This window comes from Onychomys torridus, chromosome 15 (assembly GCF_903995425.1).
Source record: "Onychomys torridus chromosome 15, mOncTor1.1, whole genome shotgun sequence".
NCBI classification, from domain to species: domain Eukaryota; kingdom Metazoa; phylum Chordata; class Mammalia; order Rodentia; family Cricetidae; genus Onychomys; species Onychomys torridus.
The window spans coordinates 44,669,868-44,690,508 of record NC_050457.1 but is presented as its reverse complement, the minus strand read 5'-3'; the positions used below and the strand labels follow the sequence as shown (position 1 = coordinate 44,690,508).

At 39.7% G+C, this 20,641-nt stretch overlaps 1 protein-coding gene across 1 annotated transcript in view; it reads right to left on the bottom strand.

Annotated features, from left to right (window-relative positions):
* Mroh2b (maestro heat like repeat family member 2B) overlaps positions 1 to 18,652 on the bottom strand; it is a 57,461-nt gene extending 38,809 nt beyond the window's left edge. Inside the window, exons 1-15 of the mRNA XM_036207344.1 lie at positions 18,198 to 18,652; positions 17,004 to 17,065; positions 14,208 to 14,318; positions 12,978 to 13,137; positions 12,189 to 12,287; positions 11,569 to 11,723; positions 6,919 to 7,059; positions 6,498 to 6,590; positions 6,331 to 6,400; positions 4,734 to 4,847; positions 3,805 to 3,878; positions 2,336 to 2,458; positions 1,822 to 1,935; positions 329 to 485; positions 138 to 178 (exon numbers count right to left, since the gene is read on the bottom strand). Of these exons, the coding sequence (XP_036063237.1) occupies positions 138 to 178; positions 329 to 485; positions 1,822 to 1,935; positions 2,336 to 2,458; positions 3,805 to 3,878; positions 4,734 to 4,847; positions 6,331 to 6,400; positions 6,498 to 6,590; positions 6,919 to 7,059; positions 11,569 to 11,723; positions 12,189 to 12,287; positions 12,978 to 13,137; positions 14,208 to 14,318; positions 17,004 to 17,065; positions 18,198 to 18,258 (1,575 nt within the window). The 5' untranslated portion in view covers positions 18,259 to 18,652. The remainder of the gene's footprint in view (positions 1 to 137; positions 179 to 328; positions 486 to 1,821; positions 1,936 to 2,335; positions 2,459 to 3,804; positions 3,879 to 4,733; positions 4,848 to 6,330; positions 6,401 to 6,497; positions 6,591 to 6,918; positions 7,060 to 11,568; positions 11,724 to 12,188; positions 12,288 to 12,977; positions 13,138 to 14,207; positions 14,319 to 17,003; positions 17,066 to 18,197) is intronic.
* Between the last annotated feature and the right edge of the window lie 1,989 nt (positions 18,653 to 20,641).

Here is a 20,641-nt window from a genome sequence, read left to right as displayed (position 1 = left end):
CAGAGCAGAACATTCACCATTGCATTTTTAGTATTTCTTTTAGAGTGTTTCGCCAAGTCTTCTCAGAATTTTATTTTAACTGGAACTGTCCATAGTATCAGTTTAAATTTATCCTACATTGATTCTTTGTAACTCACCAGAAGTCGGGCCAGTAGCTGCTGCGGTGAAGGGAGTTTCACTGGAAAGAGAAAGCAATTTTCATCATCACCATAGGGGGCCAGGACAAGTTGTATCGGGGTTGGGTGTGAGCTCAAAGTGTGGCTGGGAGCCATTGTGAAATGAATCTCTCAGAAAAGAAACGCCCTGCTTTATTTACGGACGTACGAACCAGCTCCCGTAGAGATGACAAGCGCTGTTGATTCCTGGATGTCACGCTTCTTCTTCTCTTCCGCCATAACCAGAATTCTGATGATGTTGAACAGGTAGTCTAGCGTGCCCGTGTATTCTTCGGGTACCACAAAAGTCAGGATCCGTGGCCATAACACCTGTAGAAAGCATAGTAAGCAATATTCACTTCTTTTTCCCTCTCGGTTTTAGAGACTTGTCTCTCGTGTGTTATTATTTCAGTCTTCAGGTCAAGTCAAAGAGAAATCAAGACACAAAATGTCTGCACATTCATGTTTGAGTGCTAGTTGTAGTGAGTGTGGCTAGGTGTTTCTCCCTGGAGCTGCTTCTCTCTTTTTTTTTTTTTTTTTTGAGCTGAGGATCGAACCCAGGGCCTTGCGCTTGCTAGGCAAGTGCTCTACCACTGAGCTAAATTCCCAACCCTTGGAGCTGCTTCTTGACTGTGGAGCAGGAAAATTCTTCATTTTGAGCAATGGCTGCAAGCGCCATGGGTAGTCCTGCCTCTCTGAACTTCCTTGACAATGCCAGGGTTCTTCTTGTCAAAGCAACAACTGAAATTACCCCACATATTTTCCCAAACTCCAATGTTGAAGTGAGCCTGCCCTAGCGAGGATGAAGCTGAGAGGATGCTTGGGCTGCTGTCATTCCTTGTGTTCAGCGGGGCCTCTGCCACTCTCCCTACTTCTGAATCTTCTCTCTATTCAGCCTTTGATTAACATTTTCATACTTCATCAACCACAAGGCAAGAAGTCTGATATGCCAGACTCTGTAAAGCTTAGGCTCCCTTACAAGTTCTGGGATGTTATTTTTTTTCTGTTTTACTGACTCCTCGATCAGAAGGTTTCAAACTTTAGTGTATACCAGAAATACTTGCACTTTTTCAGTTGTAGACTTTGATATAATGACTTATTAGGTTTGGGATGTAGCTTCAAAATATGCTTTTGAAGCAAATATTCCAAATAACTCATGAAATACATACTAGCCTCAGATCCACCACAACTGGAGGAAGTGGGCCTATTGATTGTCTCCTGGTTCTGCCAAGGATTTTGAGCCATTAAAATCTATTTTCAGATGATTTTGCTCAAGAAAAATAGTTTCTCAGGAGCCTCTCTTTGAGGTTCAGATTAACTTGGTCTCCAACGTGCTCTGAGCTTGGGTATGTTAAAACTACCCTCTCTGCTTTGCAGTATTCTAGGTATGTTAGGATAAAATGAGAAGAAATATGCTAGAGATCTTATGAACAACAATGTGCTATCTACATGTAAGAAACTCATACCCATTTCCTTAATTATAAAGTTTATCTTGTTTTGAGAAACCTCTCTCTGCTGTGTGCTGAGCATCACATTGTAATTCTTACAAACAGAATATCAAACTAGCTAAGGATACACCTTGTGTAAACTCAGGTCTTTACCCAGAAGTGAGAAGCTACCTAAAAAGGTGATCACAGTAACTTAAGTGGTAAAGAGAGTCCCTTACCTGGGGCATCCCAATCACCAGTGGGTCTAGAGATTTTAAGACCTCTAGGCTTGTTTCTTGAATAGATCTCTCCTCATTTTCATCATCTTGGGAGTTAGATTTCACTGGTTTCTCCTTTAAGAAAGGTTAAACAACTTCTTTTAACCTTACTTTGGAGTATTTTTAGACTCTGGGGCAGAAGATTCAACCAAAGGGCTCAGGGGGCCCAGTGATCTTGATCCCTAACGTCAATCAAGTCCCCACCTGAAAGTGCCCCTTGGAGGAATGGCTAAAACACAAAAGCTAGGTTCCTTCTTCAGAGAAAATTGATTTAAACTCCTGCGTGTTCACTTTAAGCTAGAAACGGCATTAGTGAAGGGGGAAGGGACCAGAGAGAACCAGGGGCTTAGAGAAATAATAAAAAAGGAAAGTGACAAGACCGAGGTTATGTTTGGGAACCATAAGTTTCTCTGAGCTCCATTGATTCAACTGTACTTGAAGGAGGACAATAATCAAAACTGTAGTGTGTTCATACCAGATTCCTGTTGGACATGGCAAACTGGGAGAAGATATAATTAATCAAGGGCCATCCTTCTCGAGCCTCAATGTAGCCCTTTTCACACATGGTTTGGATGAGAAGAAGGGTAGACTTCCTTACCTGGAGGAAGAGTAATAAACCGGAAATGTTTTCTGCTTCACAGAAAGGAGCTGACCTTCCAATTTCCTGTCACGAACCGTCCAAAGGTGGGAACATTTTCATACGACTTAACCCAGAATCTCTTAGAAGAATTTGTTCTCTTCATAAGCTTCCATAAAGGACTGGCTCCAAAGTATTGTTTCATACACACATTAAAATAATTGTTGGGCTGGAGAGATAGCTCAGCCATTAAAGGCTAGGCTCACCACCAGAAAACAATTGTTAATTTTTTCTTACAACTTTCTAACATGAAAAACTTGAATACCGGGACACGAGGGACATCGGGCAGTCTTCTCCCTATAGAACTTATTCTTGGTGGCGTCAGGTTGACAAACAGAATATCCATGCTGAGAAGAGAACTCATGGCTTTTTCATGAAGGGGGAAGAAGATGCATTGTCTTTTTTTTAAAGTTATTTATTTTTGAGATTATAGCACAATTACATCATTTTCCCATTCTTTTTCCTCCCTCCAAACCCTCTCATATATCTTCTCTTGCTCTTTTTAATACTTACGACCTCCCTTTTTTCATTAATTGTTGCTACACACATGGGCACACATATATATTTACTAAATACGTATGTATAACCTCCTCTATCTGTATGCTACTTGTTTGTATATTTCAGGGCTGACCATGTGTTATTGGATAAGCAGCTGTTGTGCTCTTCCCCAGGGAAGACTATTTCTCTACTCTTAGCGAACCATAGCTGCTGTCGTTCTTTGTGTAGGGTTGAGGCCTCATGGGCTTCCCTCTGTCTATGATTAGCTTGTCTATTGTTGTTCTTGTTCAGCTCATGTTTTTTCTTAAACATTTCTATTCATTCATTCATTCATTCATTCATTCATTCATTTATTGTGTGTGTGTGTGTGTGTGTGTGTGTGTGTGTATGTGTGCATGCTACAGCACATATGCGGAGGTAAAAAGACAACTTGCTGGAATGGGTCTTTCTTTCTTCTACATGGATCCCCAGGATTAATTCCCAGGTTGTCATACTTATCAGCAGGTGCATTTTCTCACTGAGCTATCTCTTTGGCCCACATCTTTATAACCATCTTAAAAAAATCGATTTGAAGAACCTTGCAGAGTTGGGATGGGCAAAAGTCTTTTGTTCCACTAGGAAGCCTCCTTAGAACTGTATGTAATTTAGGATGTAATTTGTCTTTGGGGTTGAGTTCTTTTAATAATGTCACTGATCACACAGAGCTATTTATAAAGAAGTTTCACACTGGGACCTCAAAGAACTGGAATAATTCCAATCATTCTCGAAGCCACCACCAACCAAATGAAAGTACCTATTAACTCTCTTACTTTTACATTGGGGTCACTCATGACAACTTTGGCTGTTCTTTCAATTGAAGTTGTGTGATTCCTAAACCTGGGCTCTGAAAGACAAAAAGAGAAACTGAGGTCAGAAATTGAACCCAGTAGGAATACAGTATGATCTAGACTTGGTGAAAACCCATTAGAATTAAGTCAAATTGGAAGGTTCTGGTTGTTAACATCATATGCTATCCATTCCCTTCCTATCTGTCTTCTTTTCTAATCATTAACCATGACAATTTCTCTTTTGGTTTTCTGTTATATCTGTTTCTTCCATCACAGATTAAGTTCCAGCATGTATTCAATACACTATGCCCAGTGTGTTAGCTGTGAAAATCGTAAGACTCCTTGGTATTGCTATCAGCTGAGTCTTCAACAACTAGGTTTTTAAAACTACCATGTTATGAAAAAATGAATTCTTGTATTTTACTGAATTCATGATATCAGCCATTTTATAGTGTATGATTATTTTTAACTGTACTAAAAAAGAAAAAAAATATAGTGGAAAATTTGAATTAAAGATGTTATTGAAAGACATGCTCACTATTATTAAATATGATTTTTGGAAGTAATGAGATATAGTAATTAATTACATTCTACCTTGTTTTTAATGTAGAGAATTCTATATTCCTTTACTATTTACAATTAAGCCACTTCACTAAATTGCTATATCTTCCAAATTTTAAATTTAGTTCCTCAAATTTCTTCCTCAATGAAATGCATTTGTAAATTTCACAGAAGAGGAGAAGTACCTGAAAATGCCTGCCTCAGTGGGTGAGACCACAGAAGAGCCAGAAGACAGTTTCATTCTTAGGGGACCTTGCAAAGAATACGTAGCACAGGATTTGGGAACCGTGAGCCCCTGTTACCATCTTGCTGATAACTGGAACTGTCCTGGCTTTATCTCTACTACTCACCCTCAGCATTGATAGTCAGTCTCAACAAAGTTAAAATTCCTGTTCGAACAGCCTCATTGGTACTTCTTATTTGTTCATCAAAAAACTCCAGCAGGTCTGCAGGATTGGCATGAGCTGCAGGTTTAGAAATACCAAGTTTGTGAGAATGCCTCCAAAGAATTCATATTAGCATATATTAATTATACATTATGTTGTTTTGATATGTTCATGTAGCATATACAAGAACTCATTTTCCGCTTAGGTAAGGTACTTATGAATGGGCAGACAGGAATTTCTTCATGAGGATTGTCGAGGTCGCTCTGTGGTTGGTTTTGTGACTTCCATCCAGGCTTCTGTAGTAATCAGAATTAGTTAAGCAGTTTGTTCTCTAGAAACTCGCAGGACCTGGGTTACTCTGCTTAACACCTGTGACTTTGGTCTCATGTGGACGTTAGGGATGTTGGCAGAGACAATCTAGAGATGGCTCGTAGAATGGGTCCTAACTCAAAGGAACTAGTGTCCCTTATAAGAAAAGGATAAGAAGTATATGAAGGGGCATGGTGAGAAAACTGAAGATGGAGCCAGAGCCTGGACTAATGTCTCATCAGCCTAGAAACTGGAGGGCTACAGGACAGAGCAATACAATGACTGACTAGAGGGATGGCTATCAGAGTAAAGTGAATTAGTGAATTAGCCTGGCTGGGAAGAAGAATGTACATAATCAGAGGAGTTAGGAGAGAAGAGAGAGGGCTGGAACAATTGCTTAGTAGTTAACAGCACTGAACACTCATCTAGAGGACCTTGGCTTGATTCTCAGCACCTACATGATGCCTCTAAAGCATCTTTAACTCCAGTTCCATGTGATTCAATGCTCTCTTCTGGTCTCTACGCACACTGCACACACAGTGCATAGAACACACACACACACACACACACACACACAAGCAAAACACCTGTAAAACAACAACAACAACAACAACAACAACAACAACAACAACAAAAAACAAAACAAACAGGTTAAAAATACTTAGAAATCATAAAGATATGCAATGAGGTAGGAGAGATGACCTGGGGAAGGTGCTCTCAGAGGAACCCAAAGACTGTTTTCAACTGTGGTTTTATGCACTGATCCAGGGACCTTGGCATCTCCTCTGTAATCTGTGCTGGGCATTTACCAGGTGATAGAAAGGAGACATAAGTAAGGTATTGCAAGCATAAGATGAATAAAAAGAAAAGGACAAAAAAGAGGAGAATTTTTTACTCAAGTGCTTGGAATCAAAGGAATGACCAAGGATGAAACCAACCAACCAACCATGACTTCGCACTTGACAGTGTCACAGTATCTTATAGACTCAGAGAAATAGCAATTTCCTATCTTTAGGGTGAGAAATTCATGCTGGTTTTCTAGAAAAACTGTCTGGTCCCAGGGCAGCCTGACATGACCAGTCACCCAACCCACGTCATTCATCATGTGTTCTTATGAGTAGAAGGGCAGGCAGAGGATGCCGTGAGCTTTAGGAACACTCTGTATGTGTGGAAGCAATTCCACTGACAGCACACTCTGCCATCTTGGTCATTTTGAGATATTTTTATGAACACTCTGGATGCTGGGTCATACCTAGAACGAGGAAACAGCTTGAAGCTTCAATTTTGTTTTCCTTTATCGGAGGCTCTGGTACTCTGCAGAACTGAACAGAAAGGAGCAACAATCGGGCATAGGCAGGAGTTAAAAGTAGAGAAACAGTTCGGATTGAGCAAGTAGACTGGACAGAACAGACTTCCTACCTGGTGGAGCAAACTGGCAAGGATGGATCTTCTCAGGTTCATGGGAAGGACAATGTCATAGAGCACCATTGCGGTCAGTATCTGTTTTAGACTCTGAAATGGAAGCACTTGTGGGTTAGATGGATGGTGCCAGAGAAGCAATTGCACAAGAGATAAAGACCAACGACGACATTGCGTGAGAAGAACACACACGACCTCACCGCACTTACAAGTTTTCTTAGTGATTCTGATCTCATCAGCTTGGAGTGACAGTTCTTTGGTCCCCTTTGGAGTTTCCATCAACAGTTGTGACAAGCTCTGTATGTCTGTGTCCCCCAAAGTATTTAAGTGGAGCTACTCACTGAACAGGTGTTTGAGCTCCCCCAGTGCCCTTGAGACTTAGTGTCCTCAGAGAGGTTACACATGGAGCCTCTCCTCTCACCTGTGTGAGGTAGAAATCACTCTCCTTGTCTTTGTAGTGCGTCAGGAGCCAGGTTATTTGGCCCAGGGCATATTCACGAAACTCTTCCCGATGCAGCAGCAGGCTGATGGTGGGGCCACAGATCTTGACTATGGCCAAAGTCTGTAAAGGCAATAAACAAAGGTCATTGTTGACACGGTGCTGTGCTTTGTGTATAGATTTCAGTGCACCAAGTGCCTTGGGGACTCCATAAACACAAAAATCTTCTTTAGGGGAAAAGCACCTTTAGAAATGAAGCAGTTTTTTTTTTTTTTTTTTTTTGAAAACACGCAGGTAAAGAGTGCTGCATGAACAACATGATTCTCTATTGTAGAACAGTTTCCTCCAGATTAAAACCTTCCATTTTGGAGGGAAGCTTGCTAAGACACAAGATGTGAAGTGTAAAGCAACAGGATGTTTAAAGGGGAAATGAAATATTCCTTCCAGCAGGCAAGTTTGTTTCCAGTGACAGAACACTTCACTGTCTGAGATTACAACTTTTTATTTCACAGGGAAGCTCCTCAAGACACAAGCTGTTTAGCGGGAGGTGAAACAATAGGATGATCTAAGAGGAAGTGAAACATTCCATTCTCAGGGATGCTCATTAAGCTCGGGAAACAAAGAACTCAGAGTTTTCAGGAAGTTCCTGAAACTGACAAGATGCCCTAGACCTGTTCCTCCCCAGGACTATATAAGCAGTAAGGTTGGCAAACTCAACTGCCCAAATGAAGCAGAAACCAGCTGAGCTGCTTGGAAGAGGCTTAGGTCAATTGAACTACCTGGAAAGGACACTCTTCAACCCAGTAGAGCCTCCTGAAGGTTGGGTATTAGCACAGTATAAGTTTGTAGCTTGCGTGAGTTGTCACCCATGCTGGGATGGTCTTTGGTGATACAGCTGTCTTGAAGGAGTCATTTTTGCTTCTGAAGCTAACCACTATATCCTGTAATTAATACCAGTAAAACCCATTGCTTCAGCAAGTTGGATTTTGGTGATACTTTGATTGCTCTTAGTCCCCTGTCTTCAACCTCTTCTCAACTGAGTCCATGTTTGTTTGTATGTTCCCAAGAGAAGTGTCACACAACATTCCATATTGCGTTGATACTTTCCCCTCACATCATTTTCCCTACAATATTTTACTTACTTTCTTCCTTTTCTTAAAGTTTTAGATGTACTGTTCTAAATTTCCTACCTCTGCTTCTTACCTCCCACCCAGAAGTCCACTGTAGTCCTGTAGTGGGTAGCCATCCCAGCATTGGCCTGGAAGTTCCAACCCCCATTGAGGCTTCGGTAAAAGTCTCACCCACAAGGCAGGGCAGAGGAAGGAAGCAGAAGACCCAGGATCGAGAGGAGGTCTCTCTCTTGGTTCTGGGACCCTGGACACTGGAGGTAGACCGAGCAGAGTTCTCCAGAGAACACCGCTGGACCGTGCCATACCTTTCCCAGACCCTGCAACCTACCTATCCCTTCATTTGTAAGTTACCACACAAAATAAACCTCCCTTTTTAACTATGTGGAGTGGCCTTAATAATTTCACCAATATCTGTGGTAGCACATGCCTTTAATCCCAGTACTCTGGAGGCAGAAGCAGGTGGATCTCTGTGAATTCAAGGCAGCCTGGTCTACCTTGTGAGTTCCAGAACAGCCAGAGCTACATAATATGAGAGACCCTCTCTCAAAAAAAACGAAAAAGAAAACCACATAATAAATTTTAAAAGATACCAAGATTCTTCTGCCTCCAGAGTGCTGGGATTAAAGGTGTGTGCTACCATTGCCTAACCTCTATGTTTAATATTGTGGCTGTTCTATTCTCTGACCCAAGATAAGTTTATTAGAGTGCACAATTTTTGGGGGAACACAATACCACCACATAGTCCAGCTCCCATTTGACATTGGAAATGAGCAACTCCCAGAACATACTATATGACAATTATTGACCATAAAAATCTAGGCATCACCACTATATTTATCCTAAAAAAATAATTTTTAAGTAAAAATGAACAGTTTAGTGAATACTTTGACAGCCTACTTTCTGTAGGGCATATGTATGGTAATCTGCAAAGTTTTATTTTACAACGAACCATATGAAAATGTAGTGGCTCATAGCAGCACCATTTATTTCACTTGGGAGTGTGTCAGCTGTGGTGGTTCTTCTCATGCACACTTCTGTGACCTGCATACTTTCCAAGACTTTTCTTGCTTGAGTTTTGTGGTAATGGATTGTAAATCTTTACTTGCTATTTTGAATTTCGTTCTTTCTTAGTTTCTGTAGTTTCATTCTCCTTTTTCTTCTTCCTTCAGAAATCTTTATCCATCTTCCATCATGAGTTATTTCTTTGTGTTTTCCCAGAACTTATTTTTGCCACCTTCAGTTCCCCATGCTGTTCTTGGACAACACTGTCTAATATCATTCAGTTCTTCCTTAAATAATAATGGCACTCAAACACATGTAGGTAGTTTTTGGTTTTCTTCTTAATTATGAGCCTGAATATATCCAAGCCTACTAACACATCATAGGCATTCAAGTCAGGATGTCTGCATTAAACCCATTAAACACACTTTCTCAAACTTGTTATTCTTCCTCATTCCCTTATTTTATTTAATGACACCAAGATCACTTACATCAGAAATCTGGGGTTTACACCAAAGGCCTCCATTTACTCCACTTTAAGCATCCAGTCCATATGAAACTCTGTTGATTCTGTTCATCAGCCTCTACCTCCTCTGATTGGATTGACTGACAGTGTGATAACTGATTACATCATTTATGACCTGGAATAGCTTTATAGCTTTCTGATTATTTTGCTTCTGTTTATCCCTATTGAAGTTGGAATTATCCTCCATGGATTCATGTATTTATACATTCGGTCTCCACCTGGTGGTACTGTTCTAGAAGGCTGAATAATGAAATCATGAAATGAAGCCATATTGGAGGAAATGGCTCACAAAGGGTGGTTTTTTTTTTTTTTTTTTAGCATGGCCTCATTTCCTGTTTGTTTGTTTCTGCTTCCTGTTTCACCAAGGTGTGTTGTAAAGAATCCCAGCTGCACACACACAAAATCTTGCCACTTTTGGAACTGCCTACAGCCATACTTTCCCTTTGTAGTTAGATTGTGTCTTCTCAACTAAGATAAAATAAACCTTTCCTCCCCTAAGTTGCTTTTTATCAGCAACAAAAGAATCTAAAACATATAGCTGGTGTATCTTTAAAACTGATATCCTAATAATTTTCCTAATGTTCAAATCCTTGTTGAGAATGTTTCAAAGATTTCATTCTTTAAAAGAAAAAGTCCCAGATCTTGTGCAATATCTATGTCTCTTCATTACATCACTGAGATGATTTTCTGGTTTCATTCATTCCTGCCCTTGGTCTAGTGTTCCCCTTCTTCCTCACTGAAGCATGCTGTGACCCCATCTCCAGCCTGCTCTGCAGTGGGTTTGATGCTGTTGTGGGATATCAGGCTCAGTTCCCATGCTATAGCCTTAGCAGAGCTCCTCAGGGAGTGAAGTGAGCCCTACTATTTTGCTTAACATTTTAATCACTTGCCTGGCTCTTCCTGTGGTAAGCTATGTGCATAGCCATGAAGTGAAGGTGCTGGATGTTGCTATGCAGGTTCCTCGAAGAAGAGATACTTTAGAAGTTCCACTGGCTAAAGATTTAGCCACCCCAGATGTTCCCAGACTTAGAAAACAAACCCAGTCTTAAACCTTTTATAAGACAGCAAGAAGAAACATAAACAGCCTACTTAAAAATATATATTAATTAAAAATTATATTAAGCAAAACAAAGATGGAATTATACATGTGAAAGTATTTTGTAATTCATTCGCCATAAAGAATTGCCATATTTTCACATAGATGAGTGAATTCTTTTGTCACAATTTATCTAATTGTGTTATTGGTAGACACCAGCAAATTTTTTGGACCTACTGCTTTTCTCAAGTTAGTAATTTAGTTCAAATGTAGTTTATGATATATGAAACATAAAGAGTTGACATTCTCTCATTTACTCATTTGTTTTCTTCACACATTGAAATACCAGAGTGTGATTTTGGTCTATTCAATCTCTGATGTATCTTCATCATCTAGAAGAGGATCTGGCATGTTGTTTTCTTTCACAAAAGTTTGCATGGGACAATGGATAAACAGTGAAGTTGCTAAAAAAAATTGATAGGCTTGATATACCCCCTAGAACATGACTAATGATACCCACAAGAACTGAACTTACCAGCTAAGAAAAAGAGAAAATTTAAAAAGTTCCATATTTGTAAATTGAACTCTCAAAGATTCTTTTTATAAAATGCCTTAAAAAGCCAGCCTGGTCTACAGAGAGAGTGAGTTCCAGGACAGCTAGGGTTACATAGAGAAACCCTGTCTTGAAATCCTCCCTGCTGCAAATTTGCTTTAATAGCTCAAAGTGTAGACAAGAAACTAAAGAAGGTCACTGAAATTTGAAATATATACATATATGTATACATATATGTATGCACATATGCATATACATACATATGTATGTATGTATATATGTATGTATGTATGTATGTGTGTGTGTATGATACAACTAAAGTCTAAAAAGGGTGTAACCAGCATTGGGGGTAAGGATGCAACTTGAGCCTATCTGAAACTCCACTCACAGTTATGGGTGAGGCTTGGGATGTCCATTTCTCCATTATGTACCGGAAGAGCATGAAGATCTTGTCAGAGAGCCGGTTAGCATCCAGTTTGGGGTAGGGGAAATCTTTCCAGTGGTTGACATATTTGTAAATGGCCTTACTGAATTTTTCAAGGGCTGCATTAAAAAACAACAACAACAACAACAACAACAACAAAAAACACAGACTGAGAAAACCACAGAGATGGGAAGGACCACCACTTTATTCTGAGAGAGAGAACGGACAATTAGCAAAAGGCTCTAAATCATCTTAATTTCATCAAATAAACGTAAACATTGTCTTGGCAAGGTTAATTAATGATTAATTAAATGTAAAGTTAAACTACCATGATATACTATTACTATGAGATATTCTGTCCAGATGGAACACATTTAATAGTCCATACCACATGCCAACCAGATTAAGGTATAGCTAGTATTCTTATACACTGGTGGCAGAGCAGAATTGATATAAACTCTTTGGAAGACTCCTTGCGATCTATCTGAGAAGTGTTCTGGAAGCATGTCTGGTCTTAAGCAAAAAAAAAAAAAAAAAAAAAAAAAAAAGAAAAGAAAAGAAAAAAGAATCATGATGGTACCCACCTATACAGAAGGTTTGCCTCATACTTTCATCCTCTACCAGCCTGAGCATGGTCTGCATGGTAAGCAGGGTCATCATCATGAAGGGGATGCTCTGCGACACTGCAGTGAAGGTACAAGAGGAAAAGGCATCATTCGCCCTTTCGTATGGGAAATCCTGACTGTTTCTTGTATCTGCAACAAATTTCCCAGGACTGAATGGCATAGAATCGATAGGAGAAGGGCAATAGGAAGACTGTGTCCTTGCTCTTCTTCCCCATCTGACTATGGTTATTCGAGGTGTGGTGGTTCTGAAGGAAAGCACTGGCTCTGTAGCTGCTTATACATGCTGATTAGGAATAAGCAATTGCTTATTTGGATTGTTAGTTCACTGATGTTCGTGTTTCCTATCTAGCTTTGCCCCTGTCCCCAAGGTACAGCAAACATGACAGGTGCTCGATAGCATCTGTTCAATCAAGTACTATAGAAACAAATGGTGGAAAAACTTTCTCATGTGAGTGTCCTGTTGCTGGCCTCTCATGCCTCGTGGGGAATGTGCTTCTGTAGATCCAAAGACAGAAGAAGGGCAGGAGGGAGATGGTGGAGAGCTCAGCCATATTTGGTGCATCCTGAATCAATGGCTGGTCATCGGGTACATCTATGCTTACAACACCTCTCATACTTTTCTATCAACACTCTTTAGTGCAGTCAAACATAGACATCCTTGCTTTTGCCTTAACTCTCTTTTTTACTTTAGGCAATTAGACAGGGGTAGTTATTTCCTAGGGAAAATTTGGACTGTTCCTTTCATACCATAGCTGCTTGCCAGTTCAGCCAGGGCAAGCATAACAAATTCATTTGGCAGCTCTAGAATCTTGAAGTTACTTTGCACTTCATACATCACAGAGTTGAAATCATGAGCAGCAAGAGACACCAACACCTCACCAGCCAGCATTCTGATTTCTCTGGGAATCTGAGGAGGAAAGTTAAAAAAGAAATATGTAGAAGAACGAGTCTAAAATGGGGGAATAGTCTATGCAATATTCTAAGTTCACCTAGATTTGAGATAGAGAAAGAAAAGACTGCTTCAAATTCATAGTATAAATCTCTCAGGTAGGTGTCAGTAAATGGGAAGGCAGAGGCAATTTTTTAATGCAATTCTTAATAGACTTGGGGCTAATCACTGCTTTTTTGCCTTTATCTTCAGACAAAGTTTCACTTGTATAGTTCAGGCTGACCTTTAACTCATGACTCTCCCACCCCAACTTCCCAAGAACTGGTGTTACAGGCATGAGATACTAATCCTAGCTCATTATTTTCTTGCTACTTGATCAGGTACCTTGATGGCAGAGTTTTATATTTTAGAAATATGAGTTACTGTGGCTGGATAAGTAATGGTAAAATGAATTTGGCCTGAAGTTTACAGCTTTAATTTTGGTGTAATTCTGATTTAATTATCTTAAAATTTAGAAATATTGGGAGACACTTCTATTTATTGTGATGGTGAACTTGATAAATTTCATTATCCCTCCCAACTAAGGAAAATAAAACCACAACATGATTAAAAACAAAACAAAACCCTGTACTCATAAAAGCATCAGAGAGCTTTAACATAGAATATAAGGAATTCCTGTGTTGAGATCTGGGAAAAAAAATCACACAATGCAAGATAAGGAGGCAGATACAGAGATAGGAAGTGATATGGAACCCAAGAAAACTGGGGCCTAGGTCTTCTTTCTGTCAGCAGATGGTTGTGCTCCACTGAAATCAACTCTCTCAAGTATAAACTTCCTCATCAAAGGAAGGTTGGATAATATTTCTTATATTTGTCTCATTTTCCTAGTCTGTGCAGTGGTAACCAAGAGATTCTGCAAGTAACTATGTAAGCTACCATGAAGAACAGACATTTCAGTTATGGTTCTAGAAGCCATGAAGGAAGGGCTTTTCTGTATTTACATGTTTTTTTTTTTTTTTTTTTGAGTTACCCAAAGTCTTCGATACCAGCCTAGTGTACATTCATTCACCACCAAGAACCAAACTTACATCCTCATCCCTCATGTCTTTAGAAGTGTAATAAATCAACTTTTGGACTATTGCATCATCCAAGATGTCAGTATTCTGAATAAAAGAAGCAAGATGACTGTAAATGTCTTCCTGTGAACAGAAAAGTGTACAAAAGAATCAGTTTCCAAAATAAAGAACTCAGATGAAGTCTAAATAAATGACGGCACTAAAATAAGCAAAAATATATTTGCTGCACAGTGGTCTAGACTTCTAAGCATAATTTGCATCTTTAGGAGTCAAAGGCTTACATATAAAGCAATATTAATTCTAAAACTTATTTTACCCTGTTACATTTTTAAGAAAAGATATAATTTAATTAGAGGCAGAGCAGTCCAGTATTTGCCTCTCAGATCAAAATGTCTGACAGTCCCAGTTGTAGAGTTCTCATGGAAGTGTCCATCACCTGATTCGCTGCTATTACAACTGGGGCCTTTGTTATGACACTAAGAACCTCCTTGTCTCATCTAGGACATTGATGCATTGTGAAGTGGCATCCCAAGGTGTGTTATAGGCTTTCATTTCATCCATGCCTTTTCTGAGACAATATAAGGGGACCTTTTTGGACAGCAGTGTAGCTCTGGGAGACATGATTTAAACACATGCCCATGTTGGTGCTGTTATAAAACTTGCAGATGCTGACAAATCCTGTAGAAGATGAAAGGGAGACTGGAATTCTCAGATCTCCAATTGCCTAAAGCATGTACGTCTAGGGTTGTACCCATGTTTTGTTTTTTTTAAAGGTTATATTTATTTATTATGTATACAGTGTTCTGCCTGCATATATGCCTGCAGGCCAGAAGAGGGCACCAGATCTCATTACAGATGGTTGTGAGTCACCATGTGGTAGCTGGGAGTTGAACTCAGGACCTCTTGAAGAGCAGTCAGTACGCTTAACTTCTGAGCTATCTCTCCAGCCCCATTATACCTGTCTTCATACTATTCTATAGGACTGGCCCTAGGAAATGGTAGAAAAAGGTACCGTTTGTCTTTCTTCTCTGTGTTTCCTGAGCTTACCTAAGCACCTGTAAGACCCTGCCTTGCTTCATGTTCATTTTCTGATTTTTGAAGGCCTTGTTCTCTTTGCAAAGGTCACTTTATGAGGTCTTTACCATGTTTTGGAGCTGGGATGTACCCTTTAGTTGGAACATTGCATTCATGTTCACAACAATGCTTTATCAACCTATGAGCACCACCAATACACTTGTAACTGGGGAAAGAGTCACAGAGAACTTCACTTGTGGTTCCTGTTGAGTGCTGATGCTACACTCTTGACTTTGAGTACTTGAATCTTAGCTGAGACTTTCACTCATTGTTTGTAGTGGTGGCTATTTTTATACCACATCTGGGCCCATTTCCTTTTTTTTTTTTTTTTTCAAGACATCTCACATGTAAGCATGGCTGGCTTGGAACTTGCTATGTAGACCAGCCTGGCCTCAAACTCATATAGGTCTGCCTGCTTCTGCCTCTTGAGTGCTGGGATCAAAGTATGATCTACAACCCCATTTCTATTTCTTGCAAAAATTTTATTTCTTTTTATTTATGTGTATGTCCTGTGTGTATCTACATACATGTGAGTACAATGACTACAGAGGCCAGAAGAGGAAGTTAGATCCCTCAGAACTAGGGATACAGGCACTTATGAGTTACCAGGTGCGGATGTTGGAAGCAAATCAGGTCTTAAGCAAGAGCAGCCTGTGTTTTCAACTGCTGAGTTGTCTGTTTAGACCCTTCCTCAATTTCCATTGATCAATTTTCCCCAGCATTAAAACAACCTAGAAGCAGTTGCCAAAAGTACTATTCTTTAGTCTCTCCTCTAGAAACTCTGTCTCAGTACTTAATCAGCCCAGAAGTCATTTCCTAAGTGTTTCTAAGTGTTTGAGAAACAGTGCTCTCTGGGAAAATTAGTTTCTGTTGTGAGATTCATAAAATGGTTGTTAATCATACCTAATGCCAGGTTCATATGCCTTGTCTTGTCATTGAAGGAAATAATTAATAATACCTGACAGTGAGGCCTATTCTGGTATTTTCTTCAAGCTAACCATATGCAAGGAGGGTTGAACTTCACTAGGTCCCAACATAACAACATAGACATTAGACATTGCCTTTCCCAAAAGGCAATGTTGAACAATTATTAGGGTGACTTTGTTGGCATGAGATGGGCTTCTGTCTGGATCTGCTGCAGCTGTCCTTATTTTGGTAAGTCACACAATGTATCAGTGTTTCATTTTTCTCAGTTGTCAAAGGAAAAATAGAAATACAACATCGTAGAGTTGTGAGAAATGAACATTGCATAACACATGTTATGTAGAAAGCATCAAGAACTCTCTACTTCATAGACAAGTGTTCAGTGAAAGGCAGTAACTGTTATTTGGCTCTTGATGACAGAAAAACCTTCAATTTCCAGAGAAATTTTCAGGCTGTGAGATAGCGTGATGGATGGGCACGGGAAGTGTGCACATTTTCAAAGCAACCTTCATAGTACAAAGGAGGAGAATCTAAATTGCATGGTTATAAATCTGGCATTTCCCTCTTCTTGCTTCTACCTACATATGGTTACAAACAATTGTATCCTTCAGTAACTTCTGTGATTCTGGAAATGATAAATACCATTATTTCGGCACTGTAATAACTTCTATTACAGATACATTTTAAAAATATTTGATGACATAAGAGAAGCTAGAAAAAAAAGGAGGAAGCTGAAGCAAAGGAGACCATGTACAGAATGTGTCAATTGCTGGATTTGAGACGATGAATGGGCAAGAGATCTTTACATACCTTACTAATGTTGTCCTCCTTACTCAGCATCCCAATAGTGAGGTTAATATCACCAAACATCTCTAAAATACACAGACGAAAATTAAAATATGCATCAAACTGTGCTCCCCCCACCCCGTTAGCAGCAGTCACAGAAATTCAATTCTTGTCTGCCTTTATTCTCCCCTTTAAAAACAAAATCTGTCTCTCTTTTCATTGCTAGCTCTTGATAATAGGAATGTATTGCACTCACATTTCCTATCCCCAAGGGTCTTGATGTTAACATATGCATAGTGATCATTCTGAAAGCAAAGTTCAGTGTGGAGGTGCACACAGAACATGCTGGATTCCTACTTATAGCTCTGATCAAGTGTGTAGCACCCTCTCCGAGTCCTCTTGCAAGGTTTGACTCTCGGGTTCAATATGAGTATCCTTCACATCTGACTTTAGCATTGGAAGAAACAGTGGAAATCACTTCTTCACTCTTCTCCCTTCCTCCCTTAATGAGCCCCCGAGTTTTCCTCCCACACTTTCTTCTTGTTTATCTACCCTTTCGTGCTTCCCAGGACCTTCCTCTGGTCCCATGTTCATGACACTTTGCCTTTTCCCAATAAAGACTTAAGTACTGGATTTGTATTTTCCAGAAATATGTGTTTTTGGATAAAAGGCGATAGGAAGTTATTAAATGCTATCACTGCAGCTGACACCATTACCACCACCCCTACTGCTGCTGCCACCATCAACAGCAGCAACACAAAGATGGAATCAAGACAGCAGCAATTTCAGGCTAATGGCAGGCTGGTAGGAAGAGGGGGTAAAGATTTCCCATGAGCCTCTGAGTCAAGCATATACCCTGCTAGTGTAGAACTTTAGGCAAAGCAAAAGATAGCGCTGTTAAAAACTGGAGGAAAATGTTGTTCAAAGATTTTAAAATATTAAAAATTAAATGAGAATACATCTTTAATATATATATATATTCACACATGTAGCTATACACACACACACACACACACACACACACACACACACACACACACACACACGGCCCTTCCCCAATCAATATTTTGTCAATTTTTAAATAAAGAAGAAATAGAGGGAAATAATCTGACCTCAGCAAAAGCATTTCAGAAAACCTTTAAGGTGTATAATCATGCAGAAAAAACATGCCTCAGCTTATATTAGACTTCCTACTCCTCAGAAGCCAGAGCTGCTTACCTGTGTATTCCTCCATGCTGGGAGTTGTTTTGGCTGTTGTAGGCTTTACAAGAGACAGCATCTAAGTATCAGAAGCAGTTCAGCTAAAAAGTCAGTGAAGCAAGTTGGCAAGTTTCTCACATAAGGTTCCCTAAGCGAAAATCCTTCCTCACTTGATTGGCAGGGCGATCAGTTTGCTGATGAGTTTGCTGTTAAGGTGGATGATACTCGATTCTACCACCCTCACATTGTTTTGTTTCTGATCTCCTGCTAACCAAGATTGCTGCATCTCACCGAATGTTGTCCCTTTGGAGGAGACCAGTATATCTGAGGAAGAAGAAATTAGAAAGCAGGACTCAAACCATTGTTATAGATGAAAGGAGTCGCTTTCTCCATTGTTGGGTCCATTGATCACAAGTTTAAGAATGATTTGTTTTGGTGGCCACTTTACTGGCTGGATGTTGGTAAAGCTTTTAGGTGGTCCTGATAGTTCTATTTGGTGAAAATCAGTCACACAACTGGGCATGCTCAGTGGACCGGAATGCCTGTCAGGGGCAGTTGCAAGAAATGACCAACTGACACAGAGGCAAGACCAAGCCACTCTGACCCCCTCCCCACCACTCCTCACTGACTTCTCAGAACCTTAGTTATCCCACAGGCTCAGGCTCTCCCTAGGCTCCTTTATATCTATTTGGTTTCAAATGATTTCTTAAATGGATTTCTTGGCCATGGCATTTTCAGAAGGTAAACCTGAATCTTGTCCAAGTGCCCCTGAAGCCTAAAGCTGTGTGATTGCAGTCTCCAATACAGGGGAGGTGATAGCTACTGTGAAGTCGTCTTAAAAATCTATGGGGCTGGGTGGAAATGGAAGATGCTCCTAGCAATTTTGATGGCTGTTTTCTCAGGCTTTTTTTTTTTTTTTTATTAAGGAAGCTTATTGCAGATCCAAAGATGAAAAGCTTAAAACTAAGCCTTTGGCTTAATCATTCTTCAATTGAGAATTTATTGGTGTATTTTTTATAAATGGTGTTAGAGTTCATAAAGACAACTTCAAGTATACCATGTATTTTTTTTACCATAGCACGCCCATCCTCTTTTTTCTCCATCTTCTTTCAAACTCCATCTATTTTCTTTCCTTCCCCAGTGCCCCTTCTGCTCATGCTATGTCATATATGTATAAAAAGTGTAGGATCCAAAAATTAGAAGAAACAGATAATTTCTGTCTTCTGAGCCAGGCTTATTTTGCTTAATATGACAAAGCCCAATGATACCCATTTTCCAGCAAAAAAAATTTTTTTTTTGATTTTGATTGTGGCTGAATAAAACTAGATTGCATGCATACGCAGCCTGTTTCTTTTACTCACTCTCCTCTTGGCAGACATCTAGGCTGGTACCATGTCTTGGCTATTGTGAACAATGCAGCAGTGAACATGGATGTGTTAGTATCTCTGTGGTAGGATGAGTGCATGGATACATACCAGGAGTGCCACAGCTGGGTCAATGGTAGTTCCAGCTTTAGATTTGTGGGGAAGAGCCTCTCTCCCCACTATGAGTGGTTGCACTAATTACACTTCGACCAGCTGTGTATGGGGATTTTTTTCTTTCCCCACATCCTTACCAACATTTTTTTCTTTTCATTTTATCCCATTATTGATTGGGCTGTTTTGCTTTTTCAGTATTTAATTAGATTTTACTTTTTAAATGCATTCTAGATACCAATCCACGTGAGATGGATGGTGAGCAAAGATGTTCCTTTCATTCTGTACAGGCTGTCACTTTACTTTCCTGTTTCTCTTGCTGTGCAGAAGCTTTTTAATTTCATGTAATCCTATTTGTCAATCCTTGGTATGATTTACTGAGCTGTGGAGTCTGTTTCAGAAAGTCCCTGCCTTTGCCTATTGAAGAGTTTCCTCTATGCTCTCTCCTAGTAATTTCAGAGTTTCAGCCTTACCTTTAGATATTTGATCCATTTCGAATAGATGTTGTTGGTATCTATCTAATAGACACATTTTTCTCAGTTTTCCAAGTCTGCTTCACTTTTCCTGAGTGTGTCTTCCACAGCACCTTGTCCCAAGATGAACCTGGTATACTTATTTGAAATGTAAATTCCATGCCCCACCTCCATTTTAGGCCTGGGAAATTAGAATAAGGCAGCAGGAATCTGGATTAGAATGAGCACTGATCTATATTTTAGTGAGTAATGATCATGAAAGTCTAAGAAACACTCAGCAGGATCTTTATCCAAAAAACTACTAATAAATAAATAAAAATTTCTACATTTTTTGAGGGTGTTCATTGCAATCAGCAAGAATAGCTGCTGCTCTTCTCCAGAATCCTGATTCATTCACATCATTATCAAAATGGTCTGAGGGCTGGTGAGTCTGACTGTTACTGTGATGGTTAGCAGCATCCTGGAACTCAATGCTGTCCCCAAAGCAAATACATGTAAGTCATTTCATTCGGAT